This window comes from Notechis scutatus, chromosome 8 (genome assembly GCF_049901735.1).
Source record: "Notechis scutatus isolate UNSWTSFEM ecotype Mainland chromosome 8, rNotScu1.2, whole genome shotgun sequence".
Lineage (NCBI taxonomy): Eukaryota > Metazoa > Chordata > Lepidosauria > Squamata > Elapidae > Notechis > Notechis scutatus.
The window spans coordinates 24,061,227-24,082,245 of NC_142016.1; the positions used below are offsets into that span (position 1 = coordinate 24,061,227).

Genomic DNA, 21,019 nt, shown 5'->3' on the forward strand with positions numbered 1-21,019 from the left:
CGTTTGATCCCCACCGCCCCACACACACCTTCGCGGGTTTCCTAAGACTTCCCCCACACACACACAGACAGCAACGTGTGAATCGGTTCTCGTGTAACTCGGGAGGGGGGCGGAGGGGGAAAAGGGTGGCGTGGGGTGGGGGAGGCGTTTGAAAGGATCCGACGCTCCATTCCCACGTCTGCCCTGCTTTAAGAAACCTGGGGTTTTTCCTCTCCCCAGGGTGGATCCATCCCTGCTGGATCCCAGCTGGCTGGGCAGGGATCCCTTGGCGAGCCCTGGAAGGGGCAGCGAGGTCTGGTTGGAGGGGGTGTCTGGGGGCGCCTCGGCTCTGACCCTCCTCCTTTCAATCCTCGGTTAGAGAGCCACCATTGCAAACAGACTTTCTCCCCCCACATCACCCCCAGGCCGCCCCCCAAGAAAGCAACAAGGGAGGGGCCGCAAAGAAAGGCTGGGAAAGCGAGCTCGTCGTGGTGGTGCCTACCTCTCTGGCTCCAAGCCTTTCTCTCCCCCACCCCTCCCCAATACCCAGATCTGGGGGGGGAGGCTCCACCGACCGCCCTCCTCCTCCTCCCTCCCTCCCCCCGCGCGGCATCTGAGCCGCGGGCGCCAGGTTGCCGGAAAAGAAGGCGGCGGGCGCTTGGCTTGAGGAGGGCGAGAGACCCTCCACCCCCTCCCCGCCCCCACCCCAGCCGCCGGCTGGCGCAGAGAGAGGGGAAGGCAGGCGGGAAGACCCCTGTCGCCCTCCCCCACCTCCCGCCACGGCGTCCTCCTTCCTCGCGGGGACCAAGGCTGGCGGTGGGTCCCTACGCAGCTCGCGACCCCTCCCCCCTCCTCCATCACCCCGACCCGAGGGGAGATGGGCCCCGCTGCCCCCTCTCCCTCCCTCCCCCGGAGGAGGAGCTAAAGCTTACCTGCCCGCACCTGGACGCCGGCAACTAAGCGGTGAGTGCTTCCCCCCCCTCCCCTCCCCTCCCTGGGCTCCTACAAACCCCCATCCCAACCCAGCGACCCCCTTTCCTGGCGTCGGACTACAACGCCCAGGCTCCACCGACAGCCGACTACAACGCCCAGGCTCCACAGCCATCCCGGGAAGCGTCTTACCCCGGAGGGGTTCCCAACTCCGTCCGGGAGGGGGGCGACTTCACACGATCGGGGAGGGGAGGGGAAATCGCTCTCTCTCTCTCCCGCCGCCAAAGCAGCGAGACGAAGCCCCGGGCGGCTCACAAGAGGGACCGTTTGGATCCCTCCCTCTACCCCCACCCCACGAGAAAGCAGAAGCCCGGGCGGCTCACAAGAGGGACCGTTTGGATCCCCTCCCTCTACCCCCACCCACGAGAAAGCAGAAGCCCCGGCGGCTCACAAGAGGGACCGTTTGGATCCCCTCCTCTACACCCCACCCCACCCCACGAGAAAGCAGAAGCCCCGGGCAGCTCACAAGAGGGACCGTTTGGATCCCCTCCCTCTACCCCCACCCCACGAGAAAGCAGAAGCCCCGGGCGGCTCACAAGAGGGACCGTTTGGATCCCCTCCCTCTACCCCCCCCCACCCCACGAGAAAGCAGAAGCCCCGGGCGGCTCACAAGAGGGACCGTTTGGATCCCCTCCCTCTACCCCCCACCCCACGAGAAAGCAGAGGAAGCGGTGTCTCTCCTTGCTTGAACCCCCCTCCCCCTCTCTCCATTCACGTTCCCCGGGATCCCTCCCCCCACACCTTGACTCGCGGGATGGGGCTGTTTCTCCGTGACCGCCTTTCCCTGGTGGGAAAAGTCGCCCCGGGGCTCCGCCGGGGCGCTGTGTTTGGAGGGCGGCGGGGAAAAAAACCAAGCCGTTGGCCCGAGGAGGAGGAGGAGGAGGTGGCGGGTCGTGTGTATGCTAGCCGGCTTGAGCGGAACGCAGCAGTGCGGTCCCGTTAAACCCGGGTCAGCATCCCGCGCGCGTGAACTCCGCCTTGAGCGCGTCAGGAAGGGAGGCAGAGTTAAGCCAGTTGGAGTTGGAAGGGACCTGGGGAGGTCTTGTAGTCCAGCCTCCTGCCCGAGCGGTGGAGACAACCGCGGTGAGTTTTTTGCGCGCTGCCTCGGTCGGGAAACGCTCCTCGATCGGCTTGGACCCTCCACCCAGCCCGTGCCCCCCACCCCAATTTGTCCCCAGAGACCCCCCTCCAAATAGCCCTGGGGCTGGCCGGGAAAAGCAGAGCCGTCTTTGCGACCTCAGGAGGTTTTTGCCCCGCTCCGAGCAGATTGTGGGGTGTGTGGGGGGGGGGTCCTCTCTCCCTGTTTCTCCAAATTCTTGGCCTTGGCTTCTTTCCCCGGAGGTGGTGGGGGAAGGAGCCGTGCGGGATCTCTCGGGGTTGGGGCAAGAAGGCTCTGGGGTGGCCCCAGATTCAGCTCAGGGAAGCAGCAGGGGGGTACACTGAGGACATCTATCCCACTCCTCTCCCCCCCCCTTTGGGAGGTGTGATCCGTGGAGGATGAGAGAAGCAAAGGGCTCTTCTGGGTTGCTGAAGATATGCAGCTTGTGGGGGGAGGTCCTAGAGAACTGAGGACCAGCATTGACTTTGTAGTCCCTGACCCAAACCATGGACCACTTTAAAATCCGGCAAGGGGTTTTTCCCATTGGAAGCTTTTCCAAACCTAAACCCACAAGCAGCCACTTGATGGGGGCGAGGGAGTCTTCTTAGGAGGAGACGCTGAACGGGCCCCCGTTTGTCGAAACCTGCACGGAGCAGGGGTTGGACTGGATGACCTCTAAGGTTCCCTCCGACTCTGCTTTATACCCTTTCCCTGCTTGGATTGCATGCAACTCCGTTGGCCCTAAGGAAGGTCAGAGGATGTTGTTTTAATCGCCAGAGTGATCAGAAAAAGGCTACCTCGTTTTAAGACCTGTGGTTATTTTTGCAATATTTATAAAGTTTAAAACATTTGTTTGTGTCTTCTTGGCATTAATAAAAGTGCATAGATGGGGAGAGGGCAGCTTAAGCAAAAAAGAAAAATAAAAAATCTCAAACTTACCTCTCTTTTTGAAGTTGAACCCTTCAAATAATATCCCAAACTCACCTAATTTAAATCTCTATGGCCTGCCAACCACCTCATGGCAACGACTAGCATTAAACCGCCTTGTAACTTTAGGCCAGCATTACCTAGTCAGAAAGGAGGTATAATCCGGGGCTAGGATTGGCTTTGGGTTTGTTTTGTTTTTCCCTGAGCAAATGACAACTGTCTGCTTTCCTGTCTGACCTCCATACGAAGCAATCCAGCATAGGTGTTCACACGATCTCTTGCCCCCGAGGGAGAGCTTACCTTCGTGTGAATGGGGTGGATCAAGGTTCAGTTCCAGCTACGCTGAATAAATTCGTGACCGAACGCAGGCCGGGTTGGCTACTCTGAAAACCCCTTGATTCGAGGCAAGCCAACTTTGCTTGCTACGCGACGCCCAAACTGCTATTCTCAGATCTATCCTGGTTTGATATGCTGGCTAGCCAAAGCCTTGCATCCGGTTTGATGGACTCACAACTCAGATTATTTTGCTCTTCTTCCTCTGGGCAGCGACAGGTGTTAAGGGGGGGGGTGGGGTGGGGGCAAGTGTGTGTGGAGGTTTAAGCAACCCAACAAATACCCTGTGGATTTTTTGTCACGAAGCCAAAGCAAGTTTTCTTTTTTGTCCTATTTTTACTTCTGTGAAATAGCTGAAAAGCGGGAGAAATCTGAGCTGAATACGTCAGAGCGATTAGCAATGCTGCAGGGAGGTGGAGGAGAAATAATAATAATAATAACAACAACAACAACAACAACAATAACAATAACAATAACAACAACAATAACAATAATAACCGGAGAAATGGCTGGCGATGAAGAGGTGGGGGAAAGAAAAACCTCCACAATTCGGCTTAATTCTCCCAGGAAATGATTTCTGATGACTCACAAATTCTGCTCACCCTCCTCCTTCCGGGGCCTCTTGAAGAAGGCAATGTATGGCCTGTGCCTCCGCTGCCGATGGCTTAGCTACCTGTAGCCCGTTGCCAGGTGGCTGTGGCTTGAAAGGTACCTCAAACACACAAACACACACAGAAGCCCCAACACCACACAAACACACACACACACACACACACACACAAATGCACATTTCTGAAGCCAGCAGGCAGTAAAAAGCAGGGGAGGTTGTTGAATCAGATTTTGCTGGAGAGCAGATGGTTCCTGTTCACCCCCACGGATATTCCCACAGAGATTGGCTAGGCAAAGTAGTTTTCCCATATCTATCTATCTATCTATCTATCTATCTATCTATCTATCTATCTATCTATCTATCTATCTATCTATCTATCTATCATCTTTATCTATCTATCTATCTTTCATCTTTATCTATCTATCTATCTATCTATCTATCTATCTATCTATCTATCTATCTGTATGTCTATCTATCTATCTATTATCCATCCATTCCTCTCTGTCTATCATCCATTCATCTAACCATCCATCCTTCTACCTTCCATCCATTCCTCTATCTACCTATTCTATGTCTGTCTGTCTGTCCGTCCATCCATCCATCCATCCATCCATCTATCATCTGTCTGTCTGTCTGTCTGTCTGTCTGTCTGTCTGTCTGTCTATCTATCTATCTATCTATCTATCCATTCCTCTCTGTCTATCATCCATTCATCTAACCATCCATCCTTCTACCTTCCATCCATTCCTCTATCTACCTATTCTATGTCTGTCTGTCTGTCTGTCTGTCTGTCTGTCTGTCTATCTATCTATCTATCTATCTATCTATCTATCTATCTATCTATCTATCTATCTATCTATCTATCTATCTATCATCAGCTAGGTTGGACTCCCCAGCCTTTATTCTTTTTAGAAATAACACAAGGCTGCATCAAACATGCCTCCCTCCTCCTATTTTCTCCGTAACAACAATCCTGTGAGGTGGGTTGGGCTGCCCCAAAAAAGCCAATGTACTTCTAGGCTGCATCAAAAGACAGAGAGCATCAAGGTCGCTTTATAAGGCCTTAAGTAAGGCCACACTTGGAATAAGGCCTCCAGTTTTACTCACCACAATCTAAAAAAGATGTTGAGACTCTAGAAAGAATGCAGAGAAGAGCAATTAGGCTGATGAGGGGACTGGAGGCTGAAACATATAAAACATATAATGAACAGTTGCTGGAACTGGGTATGTCTGGTCTAATGAAAAGAAGGACTAGGGGAGACAGGATAGCAGTCTTCCAATATCTCAGGGGCTGCCCCAAAGAAGAGGCAGTCAAGCTATTCTCCAAAGCACCTGAGGGCAGGACAAGAAGCGATGGGTGGAAATTAATCAAGAAGAGAAGCAACCTAAAACTAAGGAGACATTTCCTGACAGTGAGAAAAATTAATCACTGGGACAACTTAAATCATATAATAATGAGAGTTGGAAGGAACCTTGAGGTCTTCTAGTCCAACCCCCTAGCAGAAGACCCTAATACCATTTCAGACAAATGGCTGCCCCCGTCTCTTTTTGAAAAACCTCCAGGGATGGAGTACTCACAACCGCTTGCCTGCAAAAGTTGTGGCTGCTCCGTCACAGGAGGTTTTCAAGAAGAAACTGGACCAGCCATTTGTCCAGGATGGTGTAAGTTCTCCTGTTTGAGCAAGGGGTTGGACTAGATGATCTCCCAGGTCCTTTCCAACCCTGTTATTCTATGTTCTGTGATTCTTCTCCCAGCCGAAGGAAATTTTTTTCCAAAGCTTTGAGGTGGTGTTTTCTTGGTGAGGGCTAAGCGTGGAAGCGAAGCTAAATCAACGATCTCCAGTAAACTCCAGATGCAAGCTGGTTGTAATTTTCTTTTTTCTCTCCCCTCCCCTGTGCTATAATTTAAAACCCTCTAGGGTTCCCACAGGAGCAAAGTTGCACAGCATGTACCGAGAAAGTTGATTTTTAATTTAACTGGATTTTGGCTTTGCGGGGTGGTGGAGAACGGGGATGGCCAGGATCTGAACGTGACAGTCAATTTATCTATCCTTGTTTGGGGAGCAAGCAGTGGATGTAAATGGTTGGCCTAATGGATTGTAATTTTAGTAGAGTCAGGCCGTGTAAAATTGACAGACTGGATTTTAGTTATTTATTATTTTACGCCAGAATTTTCAATTGTATATTGATTGAGCATTTTTATTTATTCTGGTCTCTGATCTGAGACTGTAATACATCGATTGATTGATTGAATGGTTAACCTAAGATGGGTTCGTTTCGAGCTGTCACCCCTGGAAGCCAAAATGAGAGGGACGAAGGAATGAGCAATCTGCAGCTTCCGGATGGTGTCGAACTACAAATCCCAGCAGCCCCACCCAGCACAAGTTGATGTTTAGACTTGCTAGGTGCTGAGGCCTGCCTGATGTCGTACTTCAAGGGGGCAATCCTGAGAATGAGGGATGCTGGGATATGTAGTCTTGCTGAGGCCTGCCTGATGTCGTACCTCAAGGGGGCAATCCTGAGAATGAGGGATGCTGGGATATGTAGTCTTGCTGAGGCCTGCCTGATGTCGTACCTCAAGGGGGCAATCCTGAGAATGAGGGATGCTGGGATGTGTAGTCTTGCTGAGGCCTGCCTGATGTCGTACCTCAAGGGGGCAATCCTGAGAATGAGGGATGCTGGGATGTGTAGTCTTGCTGAGGCCTGCCTGATGTCGTACCTCAAGGGGGCAATCCTGAGAATGAGGGATGCTGGGATGTGTAGTCTTTGATTTACAACCAAAACAGGTGTTTTGGCCTGTCTACCGCAGGCCCCACCAGCAGCCGAATCAGAGTAGGAAGAGGAGTGGGAATCAACATCAGCATCAGGGCAACCTGGGAGCTCCAAGGGGTAAGAGGGAGTGGAGCTGGCAGAGAGGGAGATAGAGGCCGTCCCTCAGCCCTCAGATGGACACTCAACAGCCCTCAGGTCTGGAGGTGGCTGATAAGGAAGAGGAGGAACAGCTGGGCCTAGTGCTTGACGCACAGATGCACAGAAGGCAGAGGAGAGGAGAGCAGTGGAAATCTATGGGCTGGTCCTCGGGACAGAAGAGCCACTGCTGCTACTGAGGCCCCACCCTAGCTCTGGGGATAAAAGGCAGGGGGCAGAGAGTTGTGGTAGACAACTATTCATCTTCCGGCCCATGGACTTGTTAGCCTGCCAAAGTTGGACGCTTCTTCTTGGCTGGCTGGGAAATTCTGGGAATTGAAGTCCACGGGTCTTAGAGTTGCCACGGTTGAACTCCTCTGCTTACTCCAATTCCGCACCCTTGGTATAAATTCCCAGAATCCTCCAATTCTGGGACTTGGAGTTTTGAACAGCCGGAGAGCACCTGCAGGAAGTTGGCCTAATGGATTGTAATTTTAGTAGAGTTAGACCGTGTAAAATTGACAGACTGGATTTTAGTTATTTATTATTTTACACCAGAATTTTCAATTGTATATTGATTGAGCATTTTTATTTATTCTGGTCTCTGATCTGAGACTGTAATAAATTGATTGATTGATTGAATGGTTAACCTAAGATGGGTTCGTTTCGAGCTGGGGAATTCTGGGAATTGAAGTCCACAGGTCTTAGAGTTGCCACGGTTGGACTCCCCTGCTTACTCCAATTCCGCACCCTTGGTATAAATTCCCAGAATCCTCCAATTCTGGGACTTGGAGTTTTGAACAGCCGGAGAGCACCTGCAGGAAGTTTGGCAACCTGATGGTGCACTGCAGGATCTGTGTCTCAGTGCGAATGCGGCCAAAGGTTTGATGTGAATATTGTGATGCCCGGCAGGTGCATTTTTGTGTGTGTGGGGGGGTGTTTCTTAGAAGTAGGCTCTTTTCTCGCTTCCGCACAGCTGCCCTTTGGCGCTTCAAAGGTTAAGCAGGTGTCCCCCCTCTCCCAAGCCTTCATGGTCTCCGATGCTAGATCGGTTTAATAATTTCTGAGCATTTTTGTCCCCTCCCCATCTTCGGTTTAAAAAAAGCAAGGTAGCCTCCCTCCCCCATATACCCCACAGTCCCATTGCTGCAAGGGAATCAATCCATTCTTGATTGAGGAAAAACAAAATCAAAGGAAGAAACTCGCAGGAGGAACATAAAGCAAAGGAACTGGGGCCAAAACGGTTGAGCTGGAGATAATTAAAAGGAGTAAACTGGGTTGGGGTGGGGGATTTGGGGACAGGAACGCTGGAAAAGTAACTCATTCCTTAAGACGATCAGTAGCCAGAAATACCTACCCCCCCCCCACCCCGCAAAAAAAAACCACCGAAAAACCAGGGGGAACCACAAGAGCTTGCTAATCGATAAATTGCAGTACTTCGGTGGTAATTCTGCCAAAAAAAAAAAAAGAAAGAAAAAAAAGGGACATTCAACTTCACATTTTCCATCTCATTTACCGGCTGGAGATAAGCACTTTGAAATAACTTAATGCAAACTGTTTGTACTTCGGTTAGCAAGAGTTAGCTCAGTTGGGGCTCATTAAATTCTCGAATCCTTTTTTCTCACCCCTGGTATATTGGCTGTATGCTAGCATTCTCAGCCGCGGGTTTTGGAGAACAAAGAGCCCGGGCTGGCTTTTGTAAATTTAGATTTATTTATTCGTTGGCATCCCGCCTTTATTGTTATTGATTATTAAATAACTCAAGGCGGCAAACATATGGGATATACCTTCCCTTCTTCCTGTCTGGTCCACAACAACATCCCTGGAAGGTGGGTTGGGCTGAGAGAGAGAGAGAGAGAGAGAGAGAGAAGGACTGATCTGAATTCATCCGGTTGGCTTTTGTGCCTAAGGTGGGACTAGAACTCACTGTCTCCTAGTGATTGGCCCAAAGTCACCCAGCTGGCTTTCAGATCTGAGGCCGGACTACCACTTCCAGTCTCCTAGTGATTGGCCCAAAGTCACCCAGCTGGCTTTCAGATCTAAGGCAGGACTAGAACTCCCAGTCTCCTAGTGATTGGGCCAAAGTCACCCAGCTGGCTTTCATGCCTAATGTGGGACTAGAACTCCCAGTCTCCTAGTGATTGGCCCAAAGTCACCCAGCTGGCTTTCATGCCTAATGTGGGACTAGAACTCCCAGTCTCCTAGTGATTGGCCCAAAGTCACCCAGCTGGCTTTCAGATCTAAGGCGGGACTAGAACTCCCAGTCTCCTAGTGATTGGCCCAAAGTCACCCAGCTGGCTTTCAGATCTAAGGCGGGACTAGAACTCCCAGTCTCCTAGTGATTGGCCCAAAGTCAGCCAGCTGGCTTTCAGATCTAAGGCGGGACTAGAACTCCCAGTCTCCTAGTGATTGGCCCAAAGTCACCCAGCTGGCTTTCAGATCTAAGGTGGGACTAGAACTTCCAGTCTCCTAGTGATTGGCCCAAAGTCTCCCAGCTGGCTTTCAGATCTAAGGCGGGACTAGAACTTCTAGTCTCCTAGTGATTGGCCCAAAGTCACCCAGCTGGCTTTCAGATCTAAGGCGGGACTAGAACTCCCAGTCTCCTAGTGATTGGCCCAAAGTCTCCCAGCTGGCTTTCAGATCTAAGGCGGGACTAGAACTTCCAGTCTCCTAGTGATTGGCCCAAAGTCTCCCAGCTGGCTTTCAGATCTAAGGCGGGACTAGAACCCCCAGTCTCCTAGTGATTGGCCCAAAGTCACCCAGCTGGCTTTCAGATCTAAGGCGGGACTAGAACTCCCAGTCTCCTAGTGATTGGCCCAAAGTCACCCAGCTGGCTTTCATGCCTAAGGCAGTACTAGAACTCCCTGTCTCCTGGCGATTGGCCCAAAGTCACCCAGCTGGCTTTCATGCCTAAGGCAGGACTAGAACTCCCTGTCTCCTGGTGATTAGCCCAAAGTCACCCAGCTGGCTTTCATGCCTAAGGCAGGACTAGAACTCCCTGTCTCCTGGTGATTGGCCCAAAGTCACCCAGCTGGCTTTCATTTCTAAGGCAGAACTAGAACTCCCTGTCTCCTGGTGATTGGCCCAAAGTCACCCAGCTGGCTTTCATGCCTAAGGCAAGACTAGAACTCCCTGTCTCCTGGCGATTGGCCCAAAGTCACCCAGCTGGCTTTCATGCCTAAGGCAAGACTAGAACTCCCTGTCTCCTAGTGATTGGCCCAAAGTCACCCAGCTGGCTTTCATGCCTAAGGCAGGACTAGAACTCCCTGTCTCCTGGTGATTGGCTGGGGAATTGTGGGAATTGAAGTCCACCCAGTTTAAAAGTTCCTGAGGTTGTGAAATGCTGCTTTCCCGAATTATCAATTTCACGCACAACTATCTGCAGTTCATCAGCTCTCAGGGTACTCTGCACAGGCTCAGAGGTTAGAACCTCCCCCTCAATTCACAGTTTAGAAAAATGGGAGTTCCTTTTCCTAAGCTGGTAACTCCAGTCTTCAAGCAGGCTGCAATTTAAGCCACTGTTTTTAAAAAGGCCAAATCGATTTAGGAGCATCGATACTTAATGAGATCCTGGTTTGATAATGGCTTACTAAACGAGAGCCCGGCTGTTCCTACAAGTTTGTTTGTCTTTCCATCTCTATCACCCACCACTGCAGGCAAAGGGGGTGACGCAATTCCCCCCCCACACACACACACACTTGTCAGCCGCAATTAAACCATCATCTGTGCAACTCAAATACAAGGCAGGCATGATTAAACACTGTACTGCCAGAACACAAACACACACACACACACACACACACTCAGAATAGGAATAGTAGAGAATATAGAAAATATACAATAGAATATAGAGAATAGAATAAATAGAATAGAACAGAATGTAGAAAATATAGAATAGAGTATTGGAATGAAAAATAGAATAGAAAATAATAATAGAATAGAAAGAACAGAACGGAATGGAGTGGAATAAAATAGAATAATGGAGTTGGAAGGGACCTTGGAGGTCTTCTAGTCTAACCCCTGCTTAAGCAGGAAGCCTTCCACTATTTCACACAAATGGTGGTCCAATCTCTTCTTCAAAACTTCCAGTGTTGGAGCATTTACAACTTCTGGAGGCAAGTCGTCCCACTGATTAATTATTTTCTGTTCCTATCCTGCAGATCTCTGTCCCATATAGGACAAAGCTACCCCTTGAAATTGCTTCAGTTCTTCTCATTCATGTAAATCCAGAATGGGGCCCAGTTCCTTAGGGCAAGGAAGGCCCCCCAGAAATCCCATGCTTCATCATCTGATGTCCTCTGCCCCCCCCTCCTCCTCCTCCTTCCTCTTCTGCCTCCCCTCCTTCCTCTTCCTCTTCCTCCTCCTTCTCCTCCTCCCCTCTCCCTCCTCCTCCTCTTCCTCCTCCTCCTCCTCCTGTTCTTCTTGTTCTTGTTCTCCTCCTCCTCCTTCCTCTTCCTCTTCTGCCTCCCCTCCTTCCTCTTCCTCTTCGTCCTCCTCCTCCTCTCTTCTCCTCCTCCCCTCCCTCCCTCTCTCCCTCTCCCTCCTCCTCCTCCTGTTCTTCTTGTTCTTGTTCTCCTCCTCCTCCTCCTCCTCCTCCTTCCTCTTCTGCCTCCTCCTCCTTCCTCTTCCTCTTCTTCTTCCTCCTCCCTTTTCCTCTTCCTCTTCCTCCCTCTTTCTCCTCCCTCTCCCTCTCCCTCCTTCTCCTCCTCCTCCTCCTCCTTCTCCTGTTCTTCTTGTTCTTGTTCTCCTCCTCCTCCTCCTCCTTCCTCTTCCTCTTCCTCCTCCCTTTTCCTCTTCCTCTTCCTCCTCCTTCTCCTCCCTCTCCCTCCTTCTCCTCTTCCTCCTCCTCCTCCCTCCTCCTCCTCCTCCATCCCTCCACCTACCCAGACTCATATAAAATAAATTGTGCAAGGTGAGAATGAGAGGAGATTTTATATCCCTACCCATTCATTCCTCGATATAAGCATTCAACAGTTGAATCCCCTAGATCAGTGGTGGACTTCAAATAGTTCCCTGCTGGGTGGGCATGGACTAGTCAGCCCCCTGTACCATCCTGGAAGCAAAAAATGGGCGGTGGAGGGCCCGTTTTCAATCGCCCCCGTCTCCAGAGGCTCTCCCCAAATAGGACCATTTTTGCCCTCCGTGGGCCTCTGACATGCCCATTTTCCACCTCCCTGGGCTCCACGCAGCCCCTTCACTTACCTAGGATCTAAAACGGGCCGCGTGGGGGACTTCTGGAAGGGGCAGGGTGGGGTAGGACCAGCTGGTCGTTGGAACTACCGGTTCGCCGAACCGGATGTAAAATTAACATCCGGTTCATCTGAACCAGCGCAAACCATCTGAAGCCCACCCCCTGCACTAGATATTGGGGAAGGGAATGGTTTTATTTTTTGCTGGCAGGACCTTCAAAAATCTTCTTTGCTTTTCCACAAATTATATTATGCTGCATTTTCCTTGCCGGAGAAGAAGAAGAGCTGGAAGTGGGTGGAAAGGGGAGTTCGGGGGAGGCAAAAGCAGCAATTCCTGTCCATGTTTTTTTGGATGCAAAAAAGCAAGAGAGATTTTCTGGGCCTTTCTTGGTTGCAAGCAAGAGTCTTATTACACACTCTCTCACACACACACACACACAAACACACGCAAACTCATTTGCACTCACTGCCACGGCCTCATTTGCACAACATCTTCCAGCGGCCGTCTCCGAGGATCTCCATCCTGGATCCTCTTTCTCGGGGAGAGCCAGTCGTGGTGCTGGATCTTCCGGCAGGGTTTTAAAGGATTCACAAGACCACAAGACCCAGTGGGGGAATCTGATGGGTCGTGACTTCTTTAATGGGAAGTGAAACATCTCCTCTCTGCCGGGAGGGGGGAAAAAATGAGTGTATCAGTTGCAAAGCAGAAGTGAGAGAGAGAGAGAGAGAAAGGAAAAATTCTTTCTTATGGAGAAAGCTTGGCAGAAGCTCGGCTTGCCTCTGAAATAGCAAAATAGAAAATCGAAATGGGGATTTGGTGTTGTTTATTTACGGCTACGTGTTGCAAATGGAGCACGGTGGCCTTTGGAAACGTTGCAAAAAAAAACCCCACTTGGCTGCCTTCGTTTGGTTGGGTGGATCTCGGAAACGGGTCTTCCGGCCTCTAAAAAAAAACCCTATAATTCCCAGAATCCCCTGCTAGCTGCGACTCACAGCATTCCTGCTATAGGAATCAATTTGATATTTTTTTTTATCCCACCTTCATTACTTTCTAAATAATTGAAGGTGTTGACTATACCTAATAATCTTTCCTCCTATTTTGCCCACAAAGACAAGGGACTAGTCCAAAGTCACCTAGCTGGTTTTTATGGTTAAGGTGGGACTGGAACTCACGGTCTCCTGGTGATTGACCCAAAGTCACCCAGCTGGCTTTCATGCCTAAAGCGGGACTGGAACTCACGGTCTCCTGGTTTCTAGGCCAACACCTAAATCATTACATCAAACTGGCTCTCTTACATAAGTGAAATAAGTCAGTTATAGCTGTACCGGCTAGGAATTCTGGGAGATGTAGTCCCGGTGCTACCAGCGGGCGCCCGGTTAGGAAAGGTTGGCCCTTTACAATAGATGTCTGTTTCAAATTGCCTTTCCAGGTAACCGAAGGGCGAGGACCACTTAAAGCAAGAAGCACCCAGAATTTTCCCCACACCATGGAGAATATCCATGAACTACAACATCCGCTCCTGGGAAACCCCCCTAGCAAAACTCTCCTCCCAGGAGGGTTGCTCAGCTGGGCAAGTCCTCAGCACCCCTCTGGATTGCTGTCCCACCACGTGCCATCCAATCTCTCCTGGCTCTCCCCCGGCACCGGTCTTCTTCCCAACCAGCTCCTGAATTCCCGCAGCCTGTCCAGGACCCCTGTCCCCTCCTCCAACCGTCCCGAATCGAAGCTCTATCCGGAGCTGTGGAAATGCAGCAACCCCCAAAACTGGAGGAAGAAAGATTATATCGAAACTGCCTTTGGGGAGGGCAAAGTGGCGGGAGAGCTGCCACGCAAGATCGCCCTCGAGACGGATATTCACACGGTCTGCTATGAGGTGGGGGACATGGAGCTGCCTGAGGTGGAGGTAGGAGCTGGGCTGGGTTGGAGGGTCCTTTAGGGGAGAGCAAGGAGGGAGACAGGCCTATGACAATTCGGCATGGCCAACTCCCCATGGCCACCTCTCCATGGTCAACTCTCCATGGCCAACTCCCCTTGGCCAACTCCTCATGGCCAACTCCTCATGGCCAACTCCCCATGGCCAACTCTCCATGGTCAACTCTCCATGGTCAACTCCCCATGGTCAACTCCCCATGGCCAACACCCATGGCAACTCCCCATGGCCAACTCCCATGGCCAACACCCCATGGCCAACTCCCCTTGGCCAACTCCTCATGGCCAACTCCCCATGGCCAACTCCCTTGGCAACTCCCCATGGCAACACCCCATGGCCAACTCCCCATGGCCAACTCCCCATGGCCAACTCCCATGGCAACTCCCATGGCCAACACCCCATGGCCAGCTCCCCATGGCCAACTCCTCATGGCCAACTCCCCATGGCCAACTCCTCATGGCCAACTCCCCATGGCCAACTCTCAATCAACTCCTCATGGCCAACTCCCCATGGCCAACTCTCAATGGCCAACTCCTTATGGCCAACTCCCATGGCCAACTCTCCATGGCCAACTCCCTTGGCCAACTCCCCTGGCCAACTCTTTATGGTCAACTCCCCATGACCAATGCCCCATGGCCAACTCCCCATGGCCATAGTCAATTTTGCCATTTCAGCCAACTTCATCCACTTTTGCAACCCTTCTCCTACCGCAGGAATCCAAGTGTCCTATCCTTTTTGCTCATACAGTCCTCTGACAGGTTTTCAATGAGGTTTTCCGAGCAACCCTCTTCCTGTGTGAAAACGACTGATGTCTCAGTGGGATGTCTCGCTTTTTTTTTTTAATTAATGCCGAATCGCTCTGATGAAAAGCCATTTATTCAGCCAGCTTTGTTATCTCGGCGATATTTCATGAGGCTGACCTACTTCGGTTCAGCGGAGTAGCACTCGTGAAAAGTATTTTGGCTTGGCTTTTCGAATTTATCTGGCTTTCAGTTCGGAGCGGGGGTGGCGGCTTAAGTGGATTTTGTGCCCTTTTCAAATTCTTTGTGCAACAGGGAAACTGAGGCATCGAACCCCCTCCCTCTCCAAGAGGGACAGGCATGAAGGGGAGGAGAGGGGAAACGGGGCTTTCGGTCACAGTAGTGTTGCAGTAATGTTTCTTTTCTCTTTTTCCCCAGTCATTTTTTAAAATTATTTTACAGTCTGTTCTAGTCTGTTCTATTTTCTATTCTATTTTCTATTCTATTCCTCTATTATTACTCTATTCTATTATTATTCTAGTCTGTTCTATTTTCTATTCTATTTTCTGTTCTATTCTATTCCATTCTATTTTATTCTGAATTCTATTCTGTTCTGTTCTATTATTCTCACCACCAGGAAATTTCTCCTTTGTTCCTGGTTGCTTCTCTCCTTGATTCGTTTCCATCCGCTGCTTCCTGTCTAACCTCTGGGGGCTTTGGATAATAGCTTTACTCCTTCCCCTTCTTTGGGGCAGCCCCCTTTTCCTGGGACCTGTCCCAGATTATGCTCCCAAATTGCCTTTAGAAATGAAACTGTTTCTTTAAAACGAGTGAAGCACCCAACCGCGTCCTTAACCGACCCTTTGCTGCGCATCCCAAAGGATGACTCGGAGGGCTGACGGCATCATCCACCCAAGTTACTATGATGTCATTGCATGCACAAGGCATGCAGCATTTGCACGATGTCATCGTTGCATGGCTGGGTCCTCACGGAAAATCCCGTCTTCTCCCCACCGCTCTCCAGAACGATTCCTCGAGCGACAGTGACACCGAGAGCGAAAACAGCTTCTCCATGTTGCAGCCTCAGGATTATCTGGGCCTGGCGGTTTTCTCCATGCTGTGCTGCTTCTGGCCACTAGGCATCGCTGCCTTCTACCTGTCGCAAAAGGTGAGTGTTAAGGACCGGGAAGGAAGGAAGAGAGAGTTGAGGATAGAGGAGCTTTGAGAGGTGGGCAGGACAGCCAGGCTGGGACCAAATGGAGGAAGACTGTGTTGTGGCCCGCCAGTGGCCAGCAGAGCTGGCTGCAGAGTCAGACAGTGAGGAGGTTGGGCCAGTCCTGGAGGCTGAGAAAGGCTCGGACAAGGGCTCTGTGTCAGAGACAGAGATGGGGCCAGGGCCATCTGACAGTTATCAGCTGCCTTCGGAGTGGGACATCAGTGAGGCAGAAGAACAGTTGGAGCCTGTTCCCAGTACGCGCATGCACAGAACTGCCAGAAGAAGGGAATAGTTAAGGAACAAAGGTCGACTTGGGAGTAAAGCCACAGGGGGATGGTGAATGGCCCCTCCCATAGGGATTAAGAGAGGAGCTAAAAGGGGAGGGGGCTTTTGGCAGGAAACAATTTGTTCATTCGTTGCAGCAGTGTGAAGATCTGTCTGTGCATCTCAGAGACTCTATGCCGCGTCCTTCCTTGTCAGCACTGAGTTTGGAAATATTTACTTGGTAGCCCTCCCAGATAGTTAAGATCCATGCTCCTCATTACACCCTTGAAAGACTATTTGCCGGGCCTTTGGCTGAGTGTGAATGCAAGAAATTCACCTTCGTTGAATAAAAGGGGTTTTGCTGGGACAAAGAGTCGGCTTAGTGCTTTTTGTGGAAGCTGAGGTCAGAACAGATTGGTCCTTCTAATCAAAGCTAAACCTGGAGGCCATGTATCTTCACAAAGGTCCAGCAGAAATATTTTATTCATTTATTCATTTATTTGGGTCCCCTCTTTCTTTCTTTTTCCACAAACTCAAGGTGTCAAAAATATCCAACACACCTTCCTCCTCTTTTCCCCAGAACAACACCCCTGTGAGGTGAGATTGGGCTGAGAGAGAGGGGGGATTGGCTCAAGATTACCCAGCTAGCTTTCATGGCTAAAAGCAGGACTAGAACTCACAATCTCCTGGTTTCTAGCCTAGTGCCTTCACCACTAGGCCAAACTGCCAAGGGGAAGATGTAAAATGGGGGTTTGAATTGTGAGGTCCTTATAGTGGTCTCTGAGCTTGGTGGTTTTTCTTGCAGATGTTTCATTACCAAACTAAGTAACATCATCAGTGCTAGAAGGGAGTGGTGTTTGTGGGGAGGAGGAGGAGGAGGGGAGGAGGAGGGGAATTGTGAGGTCCTTGATGCCCTCCGAGTTTGGTAGTTTTCTTGCAGACATTTTATTACCAAACTAGGTATCAACATCAGTCCTAGGAGGAAGTGGGAGGAGGAGCAGGAGAAGCAGGAGGCAGACAGTGAAGTCCTTAGTGTTTTTTGAGCTTGGTTTTCTTTCAGACATTTCATGACCCAACTAGGTCACCTCATCAGTGCTAGAAGGCAGTGAGGGTTATAAACAGAGAGTAACCCTCACTCCCTTCTAGCACTGATGAGGTGACCTAGTTGGGTCATGAAACGTCTGCAAGAAAATCACCAAGCTCTGGGAGCACCAAGGACCTCACAGTCCTCCTCCTCCTCCTCCCTCCACACACCCCACTCCTTCTCCCTTCTAGCACTGATGATGTTACTTAGTAAGGTCATGAAACATCTGCAAGGAAACCACCAAGCTCTGGGAGCGCCAAGGACCCCCCCTCAGTTCAACCCTGAGCTACAAATATTCTGACCAACAAATCCAGATCCTCTCTTCTATTGGAGAACTCAACTTCTGGACTCAACTCTTCGGTTGGAGAACTCAACTTCTGGACACTAACTTGACGTTCTTCTTTCTCTCCCCTTCCTTCTCCTTGCAGACCAACAAAGCTTCAGCCATGGGCGATTATCCCAGAGCGTGGACCGCCTCCCGTCAAACATTTGCCCTGGCGGTCTTGTCCATCATCCTTGGCATTTGCACCTACATCGGCGCTGTGGTGGCCCTCATCGCCTATCTCTCCAACAAGGCCCCCACCTAGACTTTCTCCTCCTACACCCCCCCCCCCACAACGAGCCACTCGTCACCCTGTTCCTCGCCTCCCCATGGAGTAGGCAAGGGAGCGGGGTGACCGAAGGCAGACCTTACCACATGAAGACCTATTCCCATACCCTTGGTCTTGTGAAGGTAGAAACCAACCCAACTGGGTTGCATTCAGACGGACAATTTCATGGACCCCGGAGGAAAACGGTGGCAGGTTCACTTGCAAGAAGCCGAAAAAAATGGGCCAAGGAAGCTTAGCAGAAACTTGGAAAAAAGTAGCTGAGGTTTAACCTTCTGGGACTTCTCTAGTTGAGAGGCATCAACCAGTCCTTGGAGCTTTGAGTCCTTGGAGCTCCTTGGCTCGTCCAACCAAGGAGAACTCAAGGGACTTTGAGGAAGCAGGCTGAGCACTAATCTGGAGGAAAGGCATCAGCTTGGTGATATTTGCTTTGCTTGCCCAGACCCCTTTCGAAGCCCCCCCATTATCTCTGCCCCTCGGTCATGCCTCCTTTTCTACAGAGTTACTCAATCCACCAGGGCTGCTCAATAAAGGGTCAAGGCCCTATACTCCTCCTCCTCCTCCCCAGTTCAGTGTCCTTGTTGTGCTGAGCAACACCCACAAAGCCAAAGGTCTGGATTCTCAGTCTTCCAGGTCGTGGTTGTCCCAAAGGTGCTTTTTCAAGAGGCAAAGCTGGACTTCCTTGGGTTTTTCCCTTGAAGACTTGTTTCGCTCCTCAGCCAATCATTTTCATGCCGATTGCCTCAGATCTGGCTTCCTGTCAGGATGTGCCTCCATTCAAAACCCAAGAAAGAAAACGTTCTGACCTAGGCTTACTTAGAAAGCATAAAACACAACCTTAGTCCCGGCAAAATTATTATTATTACTATTTATTATTATTATTATCTATTATTTCCATGGCTGTGCATTACGGTCATCCACAGCCTGCAAGGCCTCCCAAACGGTCTTTCAGGAAAATGTTTATTAGCACCCACCTTATCACACTTGGAACGCGGCCAGAGAACGAATTGCCAAGCCCCATTTTATGACCATTCTTGCCAAAGCCGTTAAGCGAATGACTGCAATTGTTGATGTTAGTAAGCCGGTTGTTAACTGAATCTGACCTCCCCGTTGACTCTGCTTGTCGGAAGTTCGCCAAAGGGGACCCTGGGATGCTGCAAAACAGTCGTGACTGATGACCGTTTTTCACAGTTACGGCCATTTCACGTGACCCAAATTCAGACGTTTGGTAAAGGTCTCGTATTTCGGACAGTCGCAACGTCCCTGCGTCGCGCGATCCCTCGACCAGCCAAGTCTAAGGTGAAAGCCAGATTGGCTTAACGACCATGTCACTCGCTGAACAACCGCCGAGATTCGCTTCCCAACTTTGGCCAGAGAGGCCGTAAAACGCGAGGAAAACTCACTTGGCAAATGCAACAGTCTTGCTTAGCAACAGTAATTTTGGGCTCGATTCTGGTCGTAAATCGAGGACCCCCCTGTAAGTAGGTCAGGGGGAAGCTCATTCAAATTGGGCCGGCTGGACGTGGTGAAGCTATCTAGGGCAGAGCCAAAATCTCTCCCCCTTTTTTCTCTCTCTCTCCTTCCCTCCCTCTGTTCTTTCCTTGTTCTTTCGCTTTTCTCCAAAGCGGCCATGAATTATTAAGAATGCTTTATGACATATTTATGCAGGGTCCCCGAGCAGTAATTTCTCTAGGATGAGCGATTGTTTCCGTCACGGCTCAGATGAAAAGACAAGGGTATACGGACAGAAAGAGGTCACCTTTTTGGGGGGGCGGGGGGAGGTTCTTCGGAGGGGTAAGCTGCCTTTAATTCCAGGGGTTGAAGTCTGAGCGTCTTAAAGCGGAGGTCTCGAACTGTGGCCACTTTAAGACTGGTGGACTTCAACTCCCAGAATTCTGGGAGTTGCAGTTATAGTCCACCGATATTAAAAAATCTGGTTGGGGAATTCTGGGAGTTGGTCCAGCCATCATAAAACATGCTAGTTGGGGAATTCTGGGAGTTGGTCCACCGATCTTAAAACATGCTGGCCAGGGAATTCTGGGAGTTGCAGTTGCAGTCCACTGATCTTAAAACATGCTGGCTGGGGAATTCTGGGAGTTGAAGTCCATGCATCTTAAAGCATTCTGGTTGGGGAATTCTGGGAGTTGCAGTTGCAGTCCACTGATCTTAAAACATGCTGGCCAGGGAATTCTGGGAGTTGCAGTTGCAGTCCACCAATCTTAAAACATGCTAGTTGGAGAATTCTGGGAGTTGAAGTCCATGCATGCTGGTTGGGGAATTCTGGGAGTTGAAGTCCATGCATGCTGGTTGGGGAATTCTGGGAGTTGAAGTCCATGCATGCTAGTTGGGGAATTCTGGGAGTTGAAGTCCATGCATCTTAACACATGCTGGCTGGGAAATTCTGGGAGTTGGTCCAGCCATCGTAAAACATGCTGGCCAGGGAATTCTGGGAGTTGCAGTTGCAGTCCACCGATCTTAAAACATGCTGGCTGGGGAATTCTGGGAGTTGAAGTCCATGCATCTTAAAGCATTCTGGTTGGGGAATTCTGGGAGTTGAAGTCCACGCATCATCAAGCATGCAGACTGGGGAATTCTGGGAGTAGAAGTCCATGCATCTTAACACATGCTGGCCAGGGAATTCTGGGAGTTGCAGTTGCAGTCCAGCGATCTTAAAACATGCTGGCTGGGGAATTCTGGGAGTTGAAGTCCATGCATGCTGGCTGGGGAATTCTGGGAGTTGAAGTCCATGCATCTTAAAGCATTCTGGTTGGGGAATTCTGGGAGTTGAAGTCCACGCATCATCAAGCATGCAGACTGGGGAATTCTGGGAGTAGAAGTCCATGCATCTTAACACATGCTGGCCAGGGAATTCTGGGAGTTGCAGTTGCAGTCCACCGATCTTAAAACATGCTGGCTGGGGAATTCTGGGAGTTGAAGTCCATGCATGCTGGCTGGGGAATTCTGGGAGTTGAAGTCCATGCATCTTAAAGCATTCTGGTTGGGGAATTCTGGGAGTTGAAGTCCACGCATCATCAAGCATGCAGACTGGGGAATTCTGGGAGTAGAAGTCCATGCATCTTAACACATGCTGGCCAGGGAATTCTGGGAGTTGCAGTTGCAGTCCAGCGATCTTAAAACATGC

The 21,019-nt window shown here is 50.5% G+C and overlaps 2 protein-coding genes across 4 annotated transcripts in view; one reads left to right on the top strand and one right to left on the bottom strand.

Annotated features, from left to right (window-relative positions):
- Window positions 1-21,019, bottom strand: part of B3GNT8 (UDP-GlcNAc:betaGal beta-1,3-N-acetylglucosaminyltransferase 8) — a 133,358-nt gene that overhangs the window by 30,091 nt on the left and 82,248 nt on the right. The gene's annotated exons all lie outside the window — the stretch shown is intronic.
- Window positions 589-19,536, top strand: TMEM91 (transmembrane protein 91). 2 transcript variants are annotated; one of them, XM_087971183.1, is made up of 4 exons: window positions 589-942; window positions 13,465-13,938; window positions 15,730-15,873; window positions 17,698-19,536. In XM_087971183.1, the coding sequence occupies exons 2-4, from the start codon at window positions 13,522-13,524 to the stop codon at window positions 17,854-17,856; spliced, it is 720 nt and encodes a 239-aa protein (XP_087827309.1). In that variant the 5' UTR covers window positions 589-942; window positions 13,465-13,521; the 3' UTR covers window positions 17,857-19,536. The 2 variants fall into 2 exon arrangements, with proteins under 2 accessions (XP_087827309.1, XP_087827310.1); XM_087971184.1 differs by lacking the exon at window positions 589-942 and adding an exon at window positions 1,746-2,052 and having other exon boundaries at window positions 17,698-18,054.